General features: G+C 35.1%; 1 protein-coding gene across 3 annotated transcripts in view; it reads left to right on the top strand.

The window, feature by feature from the left end:
- Positions 1-20,568, top strand: part of LOC123697972 (protein split ends) — a 112,247-nt gene that overhangs the window by 18,554 nt on the left and 73,125 nt on the right. For 2 of the 3 annotated variants that reach the window (XM_045644548.1, XM_045644547.1), the window contains exon 2: positions 8,984-9,298. The exons of the other annotated variant lie outside the window; for it this stretch is intronic. In XM_045644548.1, the coding sequence (XP_045500504.1) occupies positions 8,984-9,298 (315 nt within the window). The remainder of the gene's footprint in view (positions 1-8,983; positions 9,299-20,568) is intronic. 3 annotated transcript variants of the gene reach the window in all.

The following is a 20,568-nucleotide window of genomic DNA, read 5'->3' as shown; positions in this document are numbered from 1 at the left end:
ACTTCCCTTCCCATCCCCTACCCATCCTATCCTTCCCTATCCTTATTCCCTCCCATCCTCGCCCTTTCTCCCTAACTCCTTCCAAATCCCTTAATCCTTCCAATATTTCTTATAAGTCAACATGCAAGCGGCTTTATCAGGTTGTTTACCCCAGGAGGGTACCGGCACAAGCTGTGCGGGAGAATCCCTCCCACAGCGTCCGCGCTGTGGCAGCCCGTCGTACTCTGGGGCGGGCATAAATCCGCATTCTCTTACATCTAGGGGTAAAAACAATAGACGCAAAACATCTCCATGCTCTATGCTCTCCGTGGACTTTTGCAATATCCGTGGTCTCCACAGCAACTTAAATGCTGTTCATCACCACCTTGAAACAGCTAAGCCGGCATTGCTTTTTTTGACAGAAACTCAGATTTCCTCTCCTCCAGACATGGCCTATCTTACGTATCCAAGCTACAAACTTGAACATGCTTTCGTCCCACGCGCTGGTGTCTGCGTGTATGTTAGGAATGACATTTGCTGCCGACGTCTCTGCACATATGAAACTAAGGGTCTGTCCATTATCTGGTTACATATTGAATTTAGGGATCGCTCCCGTATATATGCTTGCCTCTACAGGTCCCATAGCGGAAACACCGCCACGGAACAACTATTCGAGCATGTTCAGACGACGTCCGACAGATTGATGCAGCAATTCCCTTCTAGTGAGCTAATTGTGTTGGGCGATTTTAATGCTCACCACTCCGACTGGCTTGGGTCTCGGGTAACCGACCACGCAGGGAGGACAACATATAACTTCGCATTGTCATATGGTCTCACACAGCTAGTCACCGCACCTACTCGTATACCTGACATTGACGAACATAGCCCCTCTCTACTGGACTTGCTGCTGACCACACACCCTGGTGACTATCAGGTATCCGTTGAGGCACCATTGGGATCGTCAGACCATTGTCTGATCCGCAGTGTAGTACCCGTCCGTCACGTCCAACGGCAAGAACAGGCTGCCTGCCGCCGAGTTTGGCATTATAAATCAGCCGACTGGGATGGGATGCGTACATTCTTCGCATCTTACCCTTGGGGCCGAGTTTGCTTTTCAACAGATGATCCGAACGACTGCGCCAACTCTGTTGCCGATGTGGTCCTGCAGGGTATGGAACTTTTCATTCCATCCTCTGTAGTTCCCGTTGGTGGCAAAACTAAGCCTTGGTTTAACCGCTCCTGCATCAAGGCGTCTCACCGCAAACAGGAACAATTCCAAGCTTGGTCTAATGCGCAGTCGTTATCTGATCCCAACAGTAGAACACTTAAAAAAAAGTACAACTCCGCCTCCAGGGCTTACAAAAAAGAAATTGCCATGGCGAAGGCTAGTTATATAAATAGACTTGGGCAGAAACTTGCCAAACTTCCATCGGGAACCCGGGCTTTTTGGTCGCTGGCTAAGGCTATTCAAAACAACTTTAGTCGGTCCTCATATCCACCCTTGCGCAGAGAAGATGACACTTTGGCTTACTCTGCTAAAGATAAGGCTGACCTCTTGGGCTCTATCTTTGCAGCGAATTCTAACTTGGACGACAAAGACGCCTCACCACCTTTCATCCCAAAGTGCAAATTCTCGATGTCGGAAATCCGGTTCACGCAAAGATCTGTACGAAAAGCGCTACTCTCCTTGGACACCTCTAAATCGAGTGGGCTTGACGGCATTTCCCCATCTGTGCTAAAAGCGTGCGCTCCGGAACTTACACCGATTCTGACGCGCCTTTTCCGGCTCTCATACTCAAAGCGTATCTTTCCGAATTCATGGAAGACTGCCTTAGTGCACCCGATCCCAAAAAAAGGCGATAGCACTGATCCGGTAAACTATAGACCTATAGCCATAACCTCCATACTCTCCAAAATAATGGAAAGTATTATTAACTGCCAGCTCCTGGGTTACTTAGAAGAAAACCAGCTATTAAACGATCGCCAATATGGCTTTCGACACGGTCGTTCAGCTGGAGACCTTCTCATCTATTTAACCCACAAATGGGCGGAAGCAGTTGAGAGTAAGGGGGAAGCGTTGGCTATAAGTTTGGACATCGCCAAGGCCTTCGATCGGGTTTGGCACAAGGCACTTATCTCCAAACTTCCATCTTACGGACTACCTGGGGGATTGTGCGATTGGGTCGCTAGCTTTCTCAATGGCAGGAGCATCAAGGTCGCTGTAGACGGTTCATGCTCCGCACTTCTGCCGATAAATGCTGGTGTGCCCCAAGGCTGCGTGCTATCTCCTACGCTGTTCCTTCTGCATATCAATGATATGTTGCAAACCAGCAACATTCATTGCTATGCAGATGACAGCACTGGAGATGCCAGTTATTCCGGCCATGCAAAATCCTCCAAGGAAACTATAGATGAGTGTCGAAGGAGCCTTGTCTCTAATATTGAGACCTCCTTGGAACAGGTCTCAGAATGGGGTAGACTAAACCTCGTGGAATTCAACCCCAAGAAGACACAGGTCTGCGCTTTCTCGGCAAAAAAGTCTTCTTTTGGCAGTGCACCCCGCTTTCAGGGCACTACCCTAAGTATTTCACCCTACATCGGAATCCTTGGCGTTGATATTTCGAAAGACGTCCAATTCCGCGGTCATTTGGAAGAAAAAGCAAAACTGGCTTCTAAAAAGTTGGGTGTGCTCAATAGATCGAGGCAGTACTTCGAGCCAAGTCACCTTATGTTACTATACAAAGCTCAGGTGCGACCCCACTTGGAGTATTGCTCTCATCTATGGGCTGGAGCCCCGAACTGCCAACTTCTTCCACTTGACCGCATCCAACGTCGAGCGGCTCGAATCATCAACGACCACAGATTGACCGAAAGGCTTGACCCTCTATCGCTAAGAAGGGACTTAGGGTGTCTTTCCATATTTTACCGATTGTATCACGGTGAGTGTTCTGAAGAGCTGTTTGAGATTATTCCGGCCGCTCAATTCCATCATCGCACAGCCCGCCACAAAAGCCTATACCATCCTCACCACCTGGATGGTTGGCGCAGCACAACGGTGCGTTTCAACCGTAGCTTTCTTCCACGGACGTGTAAAATTTGGAATAATTTGCCATCAACTGTGTTTCCGAGGAACTACGACCTGAGTAATTTTAAGAAAAAAGCATACGTGTTTCTCAAAGGCCAAAAGCACACCGCTTCCTAATTCACGGTTAGCTCCACCTTTTTCCATATGACCGTTTTTATCCCATCCCATTCCCCTCTATGGTAGGCAACACCCACAACGTATGTTGTGGACGTCTATGGGCGACGCACTCTGCCAACAACATCGGCCATTGCGTCTGCTCGTTTGCCTTCCAATTTTATAAAAAAAAAAAAAAAAAAAAAAAAAAAAAAAGGCTAGCTTTTTTTTATAAAACTAATTTATGACGCTAATAAAGTTATGACATTGCACGAGTTCATTTTATAAAGTATATCAACGTTAAGAATCGTTAATCGTGCCAATAATAATACCGTGTTGTCGATAAAACGAGTCCGACGGAGTAGCAACAGCGCGTTGTTCAATAGTGATATTGCGTTAAAAGCGGCAACAGCTCATTTTTTGTGTGGTTTTGTCATGTCATGACGACGCGGCCCCGCGCCAACGAGTCAACGACTAGTCTGCGCACAACGCACTGTTGCGGTAGCTGCGGTCGCCGCGTCAATGTTTATTAATATACCATTCAAGTTTTAGTTTTAGTTTTATTTCAAAGCATAGGTACATTCTCGCAATAAATTTGAATCAAATATGTTTAGATCATTTACATTTATAAATATTCTATTCAATACAAAATTGACTGACCTGGTTTGAATGGCTTGGTTGGTAGTGGCCCTACCTTCCAAGCCAGAGGTGGTGGGTCCGATTCCCACCCGTGGCAAATATTTGTGTGTTGAACATAGATGTTTGCTATGTGTCTGGGTTATAATTATCTATATAAGTATTTATTTAAAATTATACAGGGTGTCCCAAAAAGTAGTGATGAACGGAAACTGGGAGGTAGAGGACCTAGAGGGCTATCCGAATCACCCCCATGTATGTTATGCGATTTTTCGTATTTTCGGAGTTACGACTTTTTTTCAATTTTCCACCTATCGCCGAGTACGATGATGTTTTCACTCATGGTGACGTCAATTATTGCGCTAGATGCTTAATTTTTTTTGTGTGCTAAGCTGAAAGATAAGCCAATTCAGTATGGTAACATTTTCTATCGTTAGATCTTCGAATGGAATAAAAAAAAGAATAAAATGCCAAGAAAGATAAAATTACCCAGTATGTTCACAACTTCAAGGGCCCATAAAAAAATAAAATCACATAAAAAAAGTTTTCCATTTGGCTTTTAAAAACTTGCTGTCTATCAGGTAGCTACCCTAAAAATTTCATTTAATTATTCAAAAGGCTTCTATCGAAAAATTGAAATCTAAATGTGGTAAGTGAAAAATTTTTATCAACATGATGATCATCATAACCAAATTAAAACCAATAAATAGGTGTTTAATTAGCAGAAATTTTTAAAATGACCCCGCTGTTGCTCAATGTAATTGCGACATCACCGTAAAAAGTTGTCTTTTAAATGTCTGAATGCCCTTTTATCATTTTTAATGGTTTCTTCTGCTACTATGAATTTCCGGGTTATTTCGTCCAAATTGTGGCATTCTCTCAAGTAGCCGAGGTCTTTTTAGTATCCCCATTGAAATAAATCAATGGGATTTAGGTCGAGGGACCGTGGAGGCCAGGCTTCATCACTACTTTTTGGGACACCCTGTATAATATGTATGTTTATCAGCCATCTGGTTTCCATAACACAAGCGAAACCTTATATCAGTATGGGATCAGATCGTGCCGTGTGTGAAAGATGTCCTGAAAAATTTATTTAAGTATTTATTTAATTGTAATCTTAACTCGGTCGCAAATTCGCAATGTCTAGTTAAAAAAATGTATAAAAATCAATATAATATATATTATGTTAACAGAAATATATGTAATCCGTCATTGTATAAAATTCCTAGGAAATGTATGTATGTAATTCCTAAAATCGCACGGAAATGTGTGAAATAAATTATTTTATACACATTGCCTAGGAAATCTATATATTTACTAAATAGCAATCGGAAATGTATAATGAAATAAGTAAATGTATAATGAAATAAGTAAATGTATAATGAAGGTACGCGGGTCGATGGGGGGAGGGCCGAAAATTCCCGTAATCAGAATTTTTTGATTTGGATAAGGGGGTGGGTTAGGATAGGTTCGTGTTTTTTAAAACTACATAGAAACAGGAGCTCCACGAAGTGGGGCTCCGTCGGCTCGCGACCGTTTTTTTTGTAGAATTTTGGAAAAATACGAATTTCGGCATATTACTGATTACTTACCAAATGAGAATTTGATTTGATTGAATATAAGTTGATTTAAGAAATGTTAATTAGTAAGATAATATGAACATATTATTATTATTTTACGGTAAGACTGTTAAGTGTTACCCGATACAGTGTTTTATTACAGAAATCATTTACTTTATACATTTCCTTATACGATATTGGCATTCTATACCATTCCGAGGAAGATTATACATTTCCTAGGATATCTATGCATTAGATAGTTTATAAAAAAAAAATAAAAAAAAAAAAAAATATACCGGCCGAATTGATAACCTCCTCCTTTTTTTGAAGTCGGTTAAAAACGAAAGAGTACAATAAATTGGACTGCTCTGACGGAATCACAGGTGGCTGAGAGAGCAGGCAAAAGAAGCGGGTTTGAACTTTGAACGATTATTTTCGTCGCGCTCTTGTGCCGCGACCACCATCTTGAGAAATGGGTTTCACTCTTTATCTCCTAAACTACTTAAAAACATTATGCCCCGGATATTGACTTGTCTACAACGACTTTGTCCATATTGATTTTTAGTTTTTACCATAAAATGAACAATAAAATAACAATAAATAAATTTTAAACAAGGACAAGTTGAAATTTTTTGTCTAATTTACTTTATGAAATAAAATTTCTTCTTCGTAAGAATCTCATGCAATAAAAAGATTTCACTTTTTCTTTATTTTGTATACCTATTTTTAATAATTAATTTAAACTTTTCGCAACATTCCTATGAGTACATATTGAGGGTCTCGACTCCCGGTCCACTTCGGAATGCTACAAATCGATATACATTAATAAAATTTTAGTGAAAAATCATCATTTAAAAATCCTCTGGGAGTATGAATCTAGGATGATCCAATAAAGGATGATAACTACATCTTTTGTTGGATCATCATCACTAACTAGTGTCAATTACACAAAATGCTTTGGCAAAAATCTCGCAAATGTTTTAATATTATACTTGTTTATGGAAAGTAGAAAATATGTCAAGTAAAAGTGTGAAAATTAGAGGTAACTTCGTGATTTTTTTTATCAAGTCAATTTTATGTTTTTGATCAAACATAATCCATGAAAATATCATCTAGTTTGATATATACAGGATGTCCCGTAAGTAGTGGACCAACGGGTTATGGCGAGTAGAGGGACTTATTATCTAACAAAAATACTAAAATTTATTGTCCTAAACCATAAAGTTTTTGATTTATGCTTTATTTTCAAAATTTGAAAAAAATATCATCCACGTAAGCTTAATATGAACTTTTACCATTTCTGTTTTTATTTTATTCTTATTTTTTTGTTCAAGGTTGTTAAGAATACATAAGTCTTCCTAATTAAAATGATACTCAAGCATAATTAACAACAACAACAAAATTAGACCCAGAAATAGGTAAAATTTTACGTTTTAAAAATTTACGGACTGAAGTTTGTACAAAGCTGGTGTAAAAAAAATGTATGGTAACTCTGTGAAACTTTATTTTAAAAACTTCTACATCTCATACAAATTACAAAAAGGTATAATTGTGTGGTATAAAGTATTTAAAAAAGTGTTAAATTGGCGTACAACATTCAAATTAGAAATTATCAGGTAGTCAACTCATTAAGTTATTCCGAGAATTATTGCCTTTATGGGCGCGCGCTGGAATTCTTTTGTATTGTTTCTGGCCAATCATAGACGATACTTGAACCCACTATAATTATTTTCTTTGACTTTCAACTATTTCAGTGACTTGCTTATAGCTCGGAACTACACGCGTGTTTAGCTTGAATCCGTCATTAGGATATTATTCTTTGTTGAAGTGCCTTTGAATTGGACACTGATTTGCTTGTGATTTGGATGTTGTTCGACTTTGGTTTTTTGGAGGAAAATGCCTAATACATACACTCCACGTGAATATGCAGAACACGCGTGTAGTTCCGAGCTATAAGCAAGTCACTGAAATAGTTGAAAGTCAAAGAAAATAATAGTGGGTTCAAGTATCGTCTATGATTGGCCAGAAACAATACAAAAGAAGTCCAGCGCGCGCCCATAAAGGCAATAATTCTCGGAATAACTTAATGAGTTGACTACCTGATAATTTCTAATTTGAATGTTGTACGCCAATTTAACACTTTTTTAAATACTTTATACCACACAATTATACCTTTTTGCAATTTGTATGAGATGTAGAAGTTTTTAAAATTAAGTTTCACAGGGTCACCATACATTTTTTGAAGTGAAAACTTCTTTAGCGGCGTTAGGTATAAAATCTTAAACTCGCGTCAGGACACGTGGCCTGATCGAAAAAGCGTAAGACGGATGTTTTTTTTTTTTAACCCTTATATTCCATGCGTAAGACGGATACCATTCCAAAATATCTAACATGTTGAACGTTAATAATCAAGTTTTCACTTCTGCCGGCACTCCCGGAGTGCAACCCGTCTTTTTTTTACACCAGCTTTGTTCAAACTTCATTCCGTAAATTTTTAAAACGTAAAATTTTACCTAGTTATTTCTTGGTCTAATTTTGTTGTTGTTGTTAATTATGCTTGAGTATCATTTTAATTAGGAAGACTTATGTATTCTTAACAACCTTGAACAAAAAAATAAGAATAAAATAAAAACAGAAATGGTAAAAGTTCATATTAAGCTTACGTGGATGATATTTTTATCAAATTTTGAAAATAAAGCATAAATCAAAAACTTTATGGCTTAGGACGATAAATTTTAGTATTTTTGTTAGATAATAAGTCCCTCTACTCCCCATAACCCGTTGGTCCACTAGTTACGGGACACCCTGTATATATTTTATTTGGTCTTGAATATTACACGTATCATCTAATAGAAGATTGATGATACTATATTATATATTATATTGATGATGCTATACGCACCCTTAAGGGTTAAATCTGTCCAAATACAAGTCTGTCTAGTCCTGACTCGATAGACTGTGTTACTGACTCCTGAGTCAGACAAGTACAGAGTACATACAAAAAATACAGATGAAGCTATTAAAAATCGGCTCGTATAGTCAATAAAGTAGTCAACTAAGTATAGTCAATTGATATAATTTTATAAACAAGACAAGACCATCTACGGAGACATAAAATGCACACAAAAAGTTTAGGGAGTTTTGACAATTTATGACCGTGCCAACCACTGCTTAAACTCGATTTTTTATTAATTGTTATAATTATTATTAATAATAGCTTATTATAAAGAGAGAGCACCTTGTAGACTGTGTCTCGGTTGCAACAACTCGAAAATATGTAGACAATTATATTATAGTAATGATAAACACACGTACACGTTATTAACATGCGCGCGCAAAACACAAAAAATCGTCACATATAGATATTTCATATTATACCTGCGTATGTTTTTTATTTATTTCTCCTGATTCCACGTGGGACTTCAGTTTTTTTAAACTTCTCTAAAAAGTGATAAATCTAACATATCAATAAAACGACGAATTTTTAAAGCAATACATAGATGATTTATATGTACATATTATGTAAATTAAATATAAACGGTATTATTTTCTCTTGTTTCAAATTTAATAAGCAGCGAATTTATAAAAATATGCTGTTATTGTAAGGTTATAAAACTTGTGTTTATTACAGCTATGGCCGAGTCCAGAATGTCAAGTTATTGGGTCGAATGGAGAACGCAAGCACGGGTGCCGGTGGGGGTTCTAATAGCGGTGTTTGTGCCACTGTTGCCTTTATGGACATTAAGTCCGCTTCAAAGGCTCATAACATCGAACACGTCCTCGACGAACGAACTCTTACCACTGAATATTACGAACCGGCTGCGATACCATCTTCTGCGGGTGCTCCATCGGCCGGCTCCTCACCTGCCGGCTCTGGCTACTCAGGTTCTTCATCCTCCGTGAATTCTACGTCGGCGCCGGCTTCCACAACGCGGTATCATCTCTCGTAAGTAAAGTTTTTTGTTATCTACAATAACCATCTGCCGGTATCATCATTTTTACAATATGCTATTTTTTTAAATAGTTCTCTAAAATTGAACTTGACTATATTTTACATACATAATTAACTTGCTTTCTATGTTTTATTGGATTATATCTGATTCTACCATATTTTACTTCATTGACAGCAGAAGTACTGGTAGAAAATTTACGTAGCTACAAGCATCATCCGGTAAAATTATTGTTTGATGCATGCAGATGGGGATCTGTTGCGACCCACCCAAAAGTCGGTGAACGTCGCTAGTCATTGTGCATAACTATTGTTAAATTTTGACTAATGGTCTTCCCACAAGAAGAATTTCAAAGCTGTTGTGAGCTTCAAGTGTTAGTGATACAAATTAATCTTTTACCAAGCATGTTCGTTAGTTTTAGTATTCGCACAAAATATTGGTGCCGCCGCCGCCACATTACCGGCAGCATTTCACACATACTTAATGGATTGCAGTGATTACCTGGATTGCAGTGGGAATAGTTGCAAGAAAAGTGACAGTGTAGTGACATGTGATAGTGCGGGCTCTATTGTGCATATTCGTGTTGGAGTGCAGTGTATTGGATTTGACGAGGAATTAGAAGATCCACATCATCTCAATGTGGCAGGCGGCGGTTCCAAACTTATATGTATGCACCTTGTTATTAACGAAATATTTGACTTTATGTATATATACTTATCTAATAAAACACACTTAAAGATAAATTAATTAATTCCCAGCAATTTTTGTTTATAATATTTTTTGATATAGAAATATTAAATTACGGAATGAACATTTTAATTATATCTCAATTCATATCTTTCGTTAAGGACGCGCGCTGTCACAAATCTGCGTTACTCAAATTTAGGTATCTAACGTCGCCACGTGGTTCGCGGGAACATCACGCTCACGTAAACATAGCGCATTCCATTTTATAGACCATCTTCATACTTGATCTTATTTTTAATTTATTACGAATTTTAAAAATTCATTTTTGTACTTTTATTAGTAGATACAATTATTCTGATAAGTATGTTAGTTAGTAACTAACTTTAAAAAAAGTGTGTGTTTTACAAAACCTCTAGGAATTGTATGCAATATCTAAGCTTTTTAAGAAATGTTTAAAATACTTTTTTAAGAATTATCATACATATTATATTACCGGCAATGTATTAAATCCGGCATTGTATACAATTCTTAGAAAATATGTATGTAACTATGTTATACAGGGTGTCCCAAAAAGTAGTGATGAACGGAAGCTGGGAGGTAGAGGACCTAGAGGGATATCTGAATCACCCCCATGTATGTTATGCGATTTTTCGTATTTTCGGAGTTATGACGTTTTTTCAATTTTTCACCTATCGCCGAGTACGATGATATTTTCACTCATGGTGACGTCAATTATTGCGCTAGATGCTTGATTTTTTTTGTGTGCTAAGTTGAAAGATAGACCAATTCAGTAATGTAACATTTACTGTCGTTAGATCTTCGAATGGAATAAAAAAAAGAATTAAATGCCAAGAAAGGTAAAATTACCCAGTATGTCTACAACTTCAAGGGCCCAAAAAAAAAAAAAATCACAGAAAAAAGTTTTCCATTTGGCTTTTAAAAACTTGCTCTATCTATCAGGTAGCTACCCTAAAAATTTCATTTTATTATTCAGAAGGCTTCAATCGAAAAATTGAAATCTAATTGTGGTAACTGCAAAAATTTTAATAACATAATGATGAAAAAAAAATCAAGCATCTAGCGCAATAATTGACGTCACCATGAGTGAAAATATCATCGTACTCGGCGATAGGTGAAAAATTGAAAAAAAAAACGTCATAACTCCGAAAATACGAAAAATCGCATAACACACATAGGGGTGATTCGTATAGCCCTCTAGGTCCTCTACCTCCCAGCTTCCGTTCATCACTACTTTTTGAGACACCCTGTATTATGTATGTTATTCCGAGATACGGTCCAAATTAAATAAATTAGTTTCCTCTCATTACCTAGGACATCTGAACTTTTCCTAAGGAGCAAACACATTTGCAAATGTGGGTGGTTTTTGGGGAAGCTATTACCCATATGAATTCAAAACTAAAATCCAAGATGGCGCTGACGAAAATTTTACATCTTTTCATCATGGGTGTCATTTTCATGGTTTTTAGGGTAGCTATTAATCAATATGACGTCAAAACTAAAATCCAAGATGGCGCCCCCAATAGCTACCCCAAAAACCATGAAAATGACACCCATGACGAAAAGATGTATAATTTTCGTCGGCGCCATCTTGGATTTCAGTTTTGACCTCTTATTCGTTAATAGCTACCTCAAAAACCATGAAAATGACACCCATGACGAAAAGATGTAAAATTTTCGTCGGCGCCATTTTGGATTTAAGTTTTGTCAAATTGCTTACCCCACCAATCCGTTCAACAACCCATAAAAAAGAGTATCTCAGTCAACGTAATTTTTAAAACATAATTTTAAATTACAAATACCTAATTTGAATATGAAACTTATACAGTTTACTCTTATAAAGTATCAAATATTTCAAATCACGAAAACGACAGTGCACGCACAATAATGTTTTTCTTATTCGTTTTTATTTTTGGGACGAGGAGCGATACACCGGTCCTTCCAAGAGCGCTTCTGAGCGCGGTCTGACGACCCGCGAGAGCAAAATGTATGAAGAAATCGACAAGTATTTTTAATTTAGCTAATAATTGAAATAAAATTTTGATTTAGATACAAAAAAATTATCATAATCTATAAAGGACTATATTTATCCCTCAATAATATATAGGTAAGAAGATAGATTAGGCTTTTAATTTTCTTAAAATGGTACCGTACCCCATTTTTTTGCATTTTATGCGATTATTGTGCTGGGAAAATCGTATTTCAGCGACAAGTTTGTATGACGTCGTACAATTTTTATAAGATGAACGTAGAGCTGAATATAATATTATCTTTAAATTAAGATATTACTATGTTCTCACGTGTAATTGCTTTAAGTTAAAATGGTACCGAAAAACAGCGTGTTTTTGTAAAAATACGTAATAGCAATAAATAGCCTTAAATAAATCGATAGTCTGAGAAAATAAATATAATCTGCGGAAATAATTCGTGTACTTTTGAAAATAGCTACAGTTATTCCTCGACATGTCCACATGATTATAATATTATATCGAAAGTAGTAGTAGCATATAAGTATAATATAAAAAAAATAGTTCCGATTTGTAAACAACGATCCTTTGGTGGTAACTTAAACATCATAATTAAAAAAAACAATTGGCAATCTCCACTTTTTTCTTTACATACGGTTAGGAATTCAGATACAAATAAATAGGTACCTACATATTATTAAGGTTTAAAGACATTTATTCCCATTAAGATATTAAGCTTAAGACATGTTTTTAAAAACCAATAAATAAAGTCCAGTCGACCTAGAATTCACATTTAATTTACAGATTGTTCAAAACATGATTAAAAATCAAAGTATATTAAAATTTCTGTGCCTGGAAAAAATATTCGAGATTAAAGGTAATTTTTTATTATTTATTATCTTTATCTCCATAAACGTAAATTCTTGTGATCTTTCATAATTCACTAAATCATTTCAATTTAAACAAAATTGTAGTTCATAAATTAATGATCGAGATACACAGGGTGTCCCAAAAAGTAGTGATGAACGGAAGCTGGGAGGTAGAGGATCTAGAGGGCTATCCGAATCACCCCCATGTATGTTTTGCGATTTTTTTGTATTTTCGGAGTTATGACGTTTTTTTAAATTTTTCACCTATCGCCGAGTACGATAATACAGGGTGTCTCAAAAGAAAGTTGATATTTTGTGTATGAATAAAAAAAAAGAAAGCGGTGTATTGAAAAAATGTTTATTAATTATTAAAGTGCATAATATGGGAATTTATTTCTTAAAAATAATATCGTCCAAATGCAGTCCATTGCGTTCACGGCACTCATTTAATCGAACGGCCAAAAAAAATTGAAATCTAAATGTGGTAAGTGCAAAAATTTAATTAACATGATGATCATTAAAACCAAGAAATGGGCGTTAAATTACCAGAATTTTTTAAAATACCCACGCTGTTGCTCAATGTAAGTGCGACATCACCATAAAAAGTTGTCTTTTAAATGTCTGGATGCCCTTTTATCATTTTTAATGCTTTCTTCTGCTACTATGAATTTCCGGGTTTTTTTTGATGAAGGCCTCATAAATGACAAATTAATGTCTCGCTTTATGGTCTAAGCACAGAATACATAATAGTAGTTAGCTAAACGCTACAGAACGGACACTCTCCGCCTCCCGCCAAAATTAAACACTTACCTCACCCCGCACGATCAGACATAAAATGGTCCATATTTTTCTACAGGGACGATACGCAACGAAGATTGACAACATTAATCAAATTGACTTAAAGTAATTTTGTTATTTTGGATTTGTGATTATCGTTTTTCGTAGAAAATGGTTGGATATTGTGCCCTCTTACGGATGTATATCATCAGAAAAACGCGAATTTTTTTTACGCTAGTCAAAAATGTGCCAACCATAAAGCGTTAACACACACATTTGCAGTCTCTACAGTGTGACTGTCAAAACGATAATTTTGTATGGAGTGTCCGGGGTGTGGTCTAAGATCCGAATATAAGTCGAAATGCAACGGCGCGGCGTGATAATAGAATGAGACCAATTTTATAATAAACTAGCGGTCCGCCCCGGCTTCGCCCGTGGTACATTTTTACGTTTTCTCTACATAAGAACCATCCTCGTACTTCAAGGAATATAATAAAAAAAGAATTATCGAAATCGGTTCAGCCGTTCTCGAGTTATGCGCTTACCAACACATTTTGCTATTCATTTTTATATATAAGATTTAGTGTGTTAAAAAATGTATTAAAAATGGGTTGACTGGGAAAATCCTGGACAGGATATTTTTTATTAATTTTTAAAAAATCTTTTATTTTCATTTTTTATTACGTGCTGTTTCGAGATAATAAAACAATTTTGTAATAAAACAGCGCTGACATACACTAAATTTATTATAAAATTGGTCTCATTCTATTATCACGCCGCGCGTTGCATTTCGACTTATATTCGGATTTTAGACCATTATGAAATAAATTACTTTTTATTTATATGGGCGATTCTCTGTAAACTTGTAATCGGCTGTCCTGGCCAATTTTTTCAAAAAGTAAATAAATTATTTTAATAAATTACACATTTAATTTAAAGAAACTTCCACCCAAAAACTTTACGGGCCCTATGTTTTTAAAAGCATAACTATTTAGGGTTTGTGTCTAGATGTGATAGAAGCTAGAAAATAACAGTCCCCTGGCTGTCCCTAGCATTGAAAGTAATATCCTAGTAGTGAGATTTACTGAGATATTATTGAATTTATATTCATTTAGCAGATTCTATCAGAAAGAAAAATAATTAAATCAAGGTCTCATTACATAATATTTATTTTACTTGCAATACTCTTGTAAATTTTCATAGTCCCCTGCCAAAAATTATAATTCACACTAAAATAAAACTTTCATATTTATAAACGTTTTACTGAGTGAAACGAAAGGTCTGACAAGCGTTTTTCACTTTACATGCCAAAAAAAATCTTCGAAAAATTACGAAAAAACTGTTTTTTTACTTTTTTCATATCTTCAAAAACGTCTGAGATATCAAGTGATCAAAGTGCGTATTTTCGGGCGACTTAAGTACTAGTGTTAGTAATGCACAAATCGGGAGTTGGTTTTGGTGAAGAAATGTTTTATTGTTTTAAAGCAAAGTTTAATGATTTTACCTTTCCCCCGCTGCGTAACACATGCACACAATGCAAACCATCACAATTTACAACACAATCTGCTGTTGCGACACTTATTTTATCACAAAATTCGAAAAACTTTCTGAATTACACCGGTTTAATCGGTTTAATCACCGCTCAAACAAACAATAATAACAATAATATTCACGACGTTCGTTTGCGCAATCGTATCTAACTTCATTCTGTAAAGCCCGGGTTTTTCGCCATACAAATTGCTATAGAATTCTAAGCTTATAAGCTATGTCCACACTGTGCCTTTTTTCGTTCATCAAGGGCATGCGTCACAGCGCAGTCAACAGCGCACGCAAAGCATGCCCTTGACGCATGCATTTTTGACAGTTGAAAGCACAGCGCGCGCTGCGAAAGACGTTTCCCGCGTCTGGTGGATTTCTGTGCCACAAAGCGTTCCACAACAAGATGGTGTAACCAATTTCAAAAGTCTATCGAATTTTTTTAGACATATGTGTAAAATTTTTAAAAAGAATATCTTTATTTTCTCGTAGTTCGCTCATAATCACATTACTTTGATTATTGTAATAGCCTCGTATCCAAAACTTTCGCTTGGTTCTTTTTTTTTTCTGGAATTTCTTATGACCAAATAAGCAGCACATATTCCACTAAGTAAAATGTTGTCGTCGCACATGTTTCCACAAGCTGACAAACTACGAATGAACTAGGTAAATGACTATATTGGCGTTGCGTTCGTTAATGCATTCAATATTGAATTCAATATTGAAAGCGACAAACGAAAGTTGAGTAGAAATATGAACACGAAAGTTGAAGATGAAAGTGCATAGTGTGGACATAGCTATAGGTAGCTATGTACACTGTACAGTACTCCCAAACTGACACAGAACAGTAAAAACTAAATAGAAGTGCGATGTGGGCGTGGCCCACGTGTCACTAGTAAGATAAGATCACCTTACTTGGTCTCAGTTGTGCGCAGAAAAATATTCGAGTCGGTTGTCAGCTGTCAAACCTTTTTTCCATATTTATTCATTAATTAGGGCGTGTTGTTCGGTATTAGAGTGGAAAAATGATAGCAGACGAAATAATATCAGCAATGGAAGCATTTCATACCATCAGTAAGTCTTATTTTAATTTATTTTAAATATATTTTATGTTATAACTTCGCTTGTCGTAATTTGTCAAAAATTTATAAAAATATTAAGTCAAAATGAACCTTAATGCATAAGAAATTAGTACTAATATAGATTAAACAGCAAACAAGACTTTCTGGAATATTATTGCAATAAACAAACGAATTTCGGTTTAGTGATGGTTGTAGCTTATATCGACAGTATCGATACTTTAGAAAAGACAAACATTATAAATATGTATTAAATTTTATTTTATTTTCCTTAGCTTTCATTTATCCAATTTATTTATAGATTTCCCAAAGAGGCTAATTTAAAAGAGAAATGGATAAATGCAACGTGACGAGTTAACTGGATGCCGAACAGCACTAAGAAGTCTAACAAAGGCCGCCGATACATCAAATCTACGGCAGTTCCAAGATTTAAGCTATGCATAAGTTCTGTTTGTATTTTGTAAATATAGATTTATACTATTCTATTCCGTTTTTTATTTAATAATAATAATATGAAAAGACATACTTAGTAGTAATAAACATACTCCAAAATGTGGCACATTGTACTATTCTCATATAATAGAAAGAAAAAAAAATGCACCAAAAAATATTTATTTGTGAATTATCGATAACAAGGCTGACATCCCTTAGAGCATAGCATCAGATTAATATCAAGTCAATGTCATTAATGTAGAGTGACACAAATTTCAACCTTATTTCTATGTGTTGAGGTTCAAAGTTATATCTATCGAAAACTAACGCCCTCTGTTGTGGAGTAGCTGAATGTTTTTCGAATTTGGAATTTCGGAGCAAAGAGAAACAAAACAGCTAATATGCATAGGGATGTTATATTAAAATAAACCGTAACAGGGTGTGTTAGGGTACATATTGAAATGCTGAATTTATAACCTAAGTCAGTTTTTACTCAAATTAAGCTGTCCAATCAAAGGCATAGTTTACTTGTAGTGTACTGTATAACTATCGGTTTAAATGTGTGGGTTTGGCGACACTGGTTTTCATACTAATTATGACATTAAGCACTTCTATTTGTTTTTACTGTTCTGTGCAAACTGATAATGCGCATAGAAAAATTCGTCACTGTTCGGCAACTGTCATATTCCCCGAGCCTCCGAAGACGATATGTATATAGAGTGGTTGAATGTATTTTTTTCATGCATAGTTTATTAGAATTATGAGTTATATTGAGTACTAGCTTTCCGCCCGCGGCTTCGCCCGCGTTTTGAATGAAAAACCCGCATAGTTCCCGTTCCCGTGGGATTTCCAGGATTGCGTCATTTTCCCGGGATTAAAAGTATCCTATGTCCTTTCTCGGATATCAAAATATCTCCATACAAAATTTCATGAAAATAGGTTCCGTAGTTTAGGCGTGATTGAGTAACGACAGACAGACAGAGTTACTTTTGCATTTATAATATTAATAGTATGGATATATTGTGATTGTGATATAGAGAGTTATTAATAAGTTATAGTTAAGTTATATAATATTGTGATTTTATGGTAAAAGAGATAAGTAACGAAATTTGTTTCGATAATTCAATGTAAGTAATAGCGAGGATAAGCCACACGATTGCGAATATATATTTGTTGTATTGATTTACTTGGAAAATTCTATACTTAGAACTATTAAAATGTCTTACTGAAGCTGGCATGGCCTAGTGATGGATGTATGGAAGGTAAAAATAAGACAAAGTTATATATTTAAAAAAATGATTTTCAAACACTGGTTTACATTTAAATTGTGAAATCTAATCATTAAAATCTCAGTCCAAAGGATTTACAGAATCAGGGATTATCTCTATTTCTGATATCGTAGAATGACAGAACTTTCATTATGCTCTTATTAATTTTCACTTTCCCCACTAATATCTGCTACCTGTGTAAATAGGTAATCATTTTATCGGAAAATTCAACTTTGAAACAAAACTAAGAAATGTAACAGCAACTCTATATCATTCCATACAGAGATAATACGTGCGGTCACCACCAATATATGAAGACGACTGACGGATTTTTGAATTTTTTGACTGACAGGCTACCGTCACCTATTGCTCGAATTGTTTTCGATTGTGTATGAATGACTCTGAATTGACTTCTATTTCTTTCGAACAAGGTGCAAGATGCAAGTGCATTGTTTAGGCACAATATACAGATACATACAGTAAGGAAACTTCATACAAAATGTTCGAAATGGCTCCCCCCCATCAAGCGTGTTTACGAGGGTATTGAGGGGGATCGATAGTAGCGGGTGACACATCCACAGATTTTGAATGACAAAGATACGTTCAGTATAGAAAAAAGTTTAAAGTGATGTCAATTAAATTAAATAAATATCGATTGTTTCAGTTTGTAGTCCTTTCAATAAATATATTTGTAAATACCGTATCTCACTACAAGTTAAAAAGAGACTATTTTTAATTTCTATAGATATGGCAGCATGAGTTTTAATTTTAGGTTTTTATTTTCTATCAAAATGATATCTACAAATAGTCAATATTAGAAGTCCATTCTGTTTAAAGATCGCATCTATTTTTACGCAATCTAGAAGAGCACAAAAATCTAAAAAAATGGAAACCTTAAAAAATCTTGTTTAAATTTATGTGCATAATTACGTAAATATTAGGGAAGAAAAAGATAGATAATATTATAATTATTTTATTTTTATCGATACGTGGCGTCTCCACTTTGTCAAGCACTAAGCCTGTCAAACTATTTTCTTTTTCTTCCTAAAACAAAAAGGTAGAGGTTCTATGCTCGTATAATAATTTTAATTTATTTTTGCATATTTTGTGTTTTTTAATTTAATTTAATTTATAGTTTTAAAAATAATTTAGTAGTTACCTACATACAAGTATTGTAAATTCTGGTTTAAAATAATTATTGAATATATGTATAATACAAATATCAAGCATTATAAATAATTTAGGTACATTAAATAGCCTTCGGCGTCCATAACAAAACAAGATTTCGAAATATAGCACTGATAAAAACGTATTTACTTTTACAAGCTGTATTAATTCGGATTGTTTCTTTTTGTTAATTCATATTTAGGCTACACCATTTTTGTATTTTAACGGGTTTTAATCTCAAAATTACCACGAAATCAACTGTGAAAAAAAGAAGATTAGAAGAAATATACAGGCAAGTAAGGCAGAGCATAGAACTCCACCTTTTTGTTTTAGGATGAAAAAGAAAATAGTTTGACAGGCTTAATGCTTGAAAAAGTGGTGACGTGACGTATCGATAAAAATACAATAATTTTAATATCTATCTTTTCTTCCCTAATAGCACAGTTGACAGATATGTACTACGTACATACAGTTAGGAAACTAAGCCCCTGCGATGAAATTATGACGTATAGCTATAGGGCTGTTACTTTTTGATATTTAACCGACTTGAAAAATAAAGGAGAAGGTTATCAATTCGGCCTGTATATTTCTGTTTGCTTTTTTTCACAGTTGATTTTGTGGTAATTTGGAGATTAAAACCCGTTAAAATACAAAAATGGTGTAGCCTAAATATGAATTTACAAGAAGAAACAATCCGAATTAATACAGCTTGTAAAGTAAATACGTTTTTATCAGTGCTATATTTCGAAATCTTGTTTTGTTATGGACGCCGAAGGCTATTTAATGTACCTAAATTATTTATAATTCTTGATATTTGTATTATACATAATATATTCAATAATTATTTTAAACCAGAATTTACAATACTTGTATGTAGGTATACCTACTAAATTATTTTTAAAACGATAAATTAAATTAAATTAAAAAACACAAAATATGCAAAAATAAATTAAAATTATTATTATACGAGCATAGAACCTCTACCTTTTTGTTTTAGGAAGAAAAAGAAAATAGTTTGACAGGCTTAGTGCTTGACAAAGTGGAGACGCCACGTATCGATAAAAATACAATAATAATTATAATATCTATCTATCTTTTTCTTCCCTAATATTTACGTAATTATGCACATAAATTTAAACAAGATTTTTTTTAAGGTTTCCTTTTTCTTATATTTTCGTGCTCTTCTAGATTGCGTAAAAATAGATGCGACCTTTAAACAGACTGGACTCCTAATAGTGACTATTTGTAGCTATCATTTTGGTAGAAAATATGTCAAGTTAATTTAAAACTCATGCTGCCATATCTATAGAAATTAAAAAATAGTCTCTTAACTTGTAGTCAGATACGGTATTTACAAATAAATTTATGGAAAGGGCTACAAACTGAAACAATCGATATTTATTTAATGTGAATTGACATCACTTAAAACTTTTAAATCTGTGGATGTGTCACCCGCTACTATCGAT

This window comes from Colias croceus, chromosome 15 (genome assembly GCF_905220415.1).
Source record: "Colias croceus chromosome 15, ilColCroc2.1".
Lineage (NCBI taxonomy): Eukaryota > Metazoa > Arthropoda > Insecta > Lepidoptera > Pieridae > Colias > Colias croceus.
This window is presented reverse-complemented; position numbering and strand designations above follow the sequence as displayed.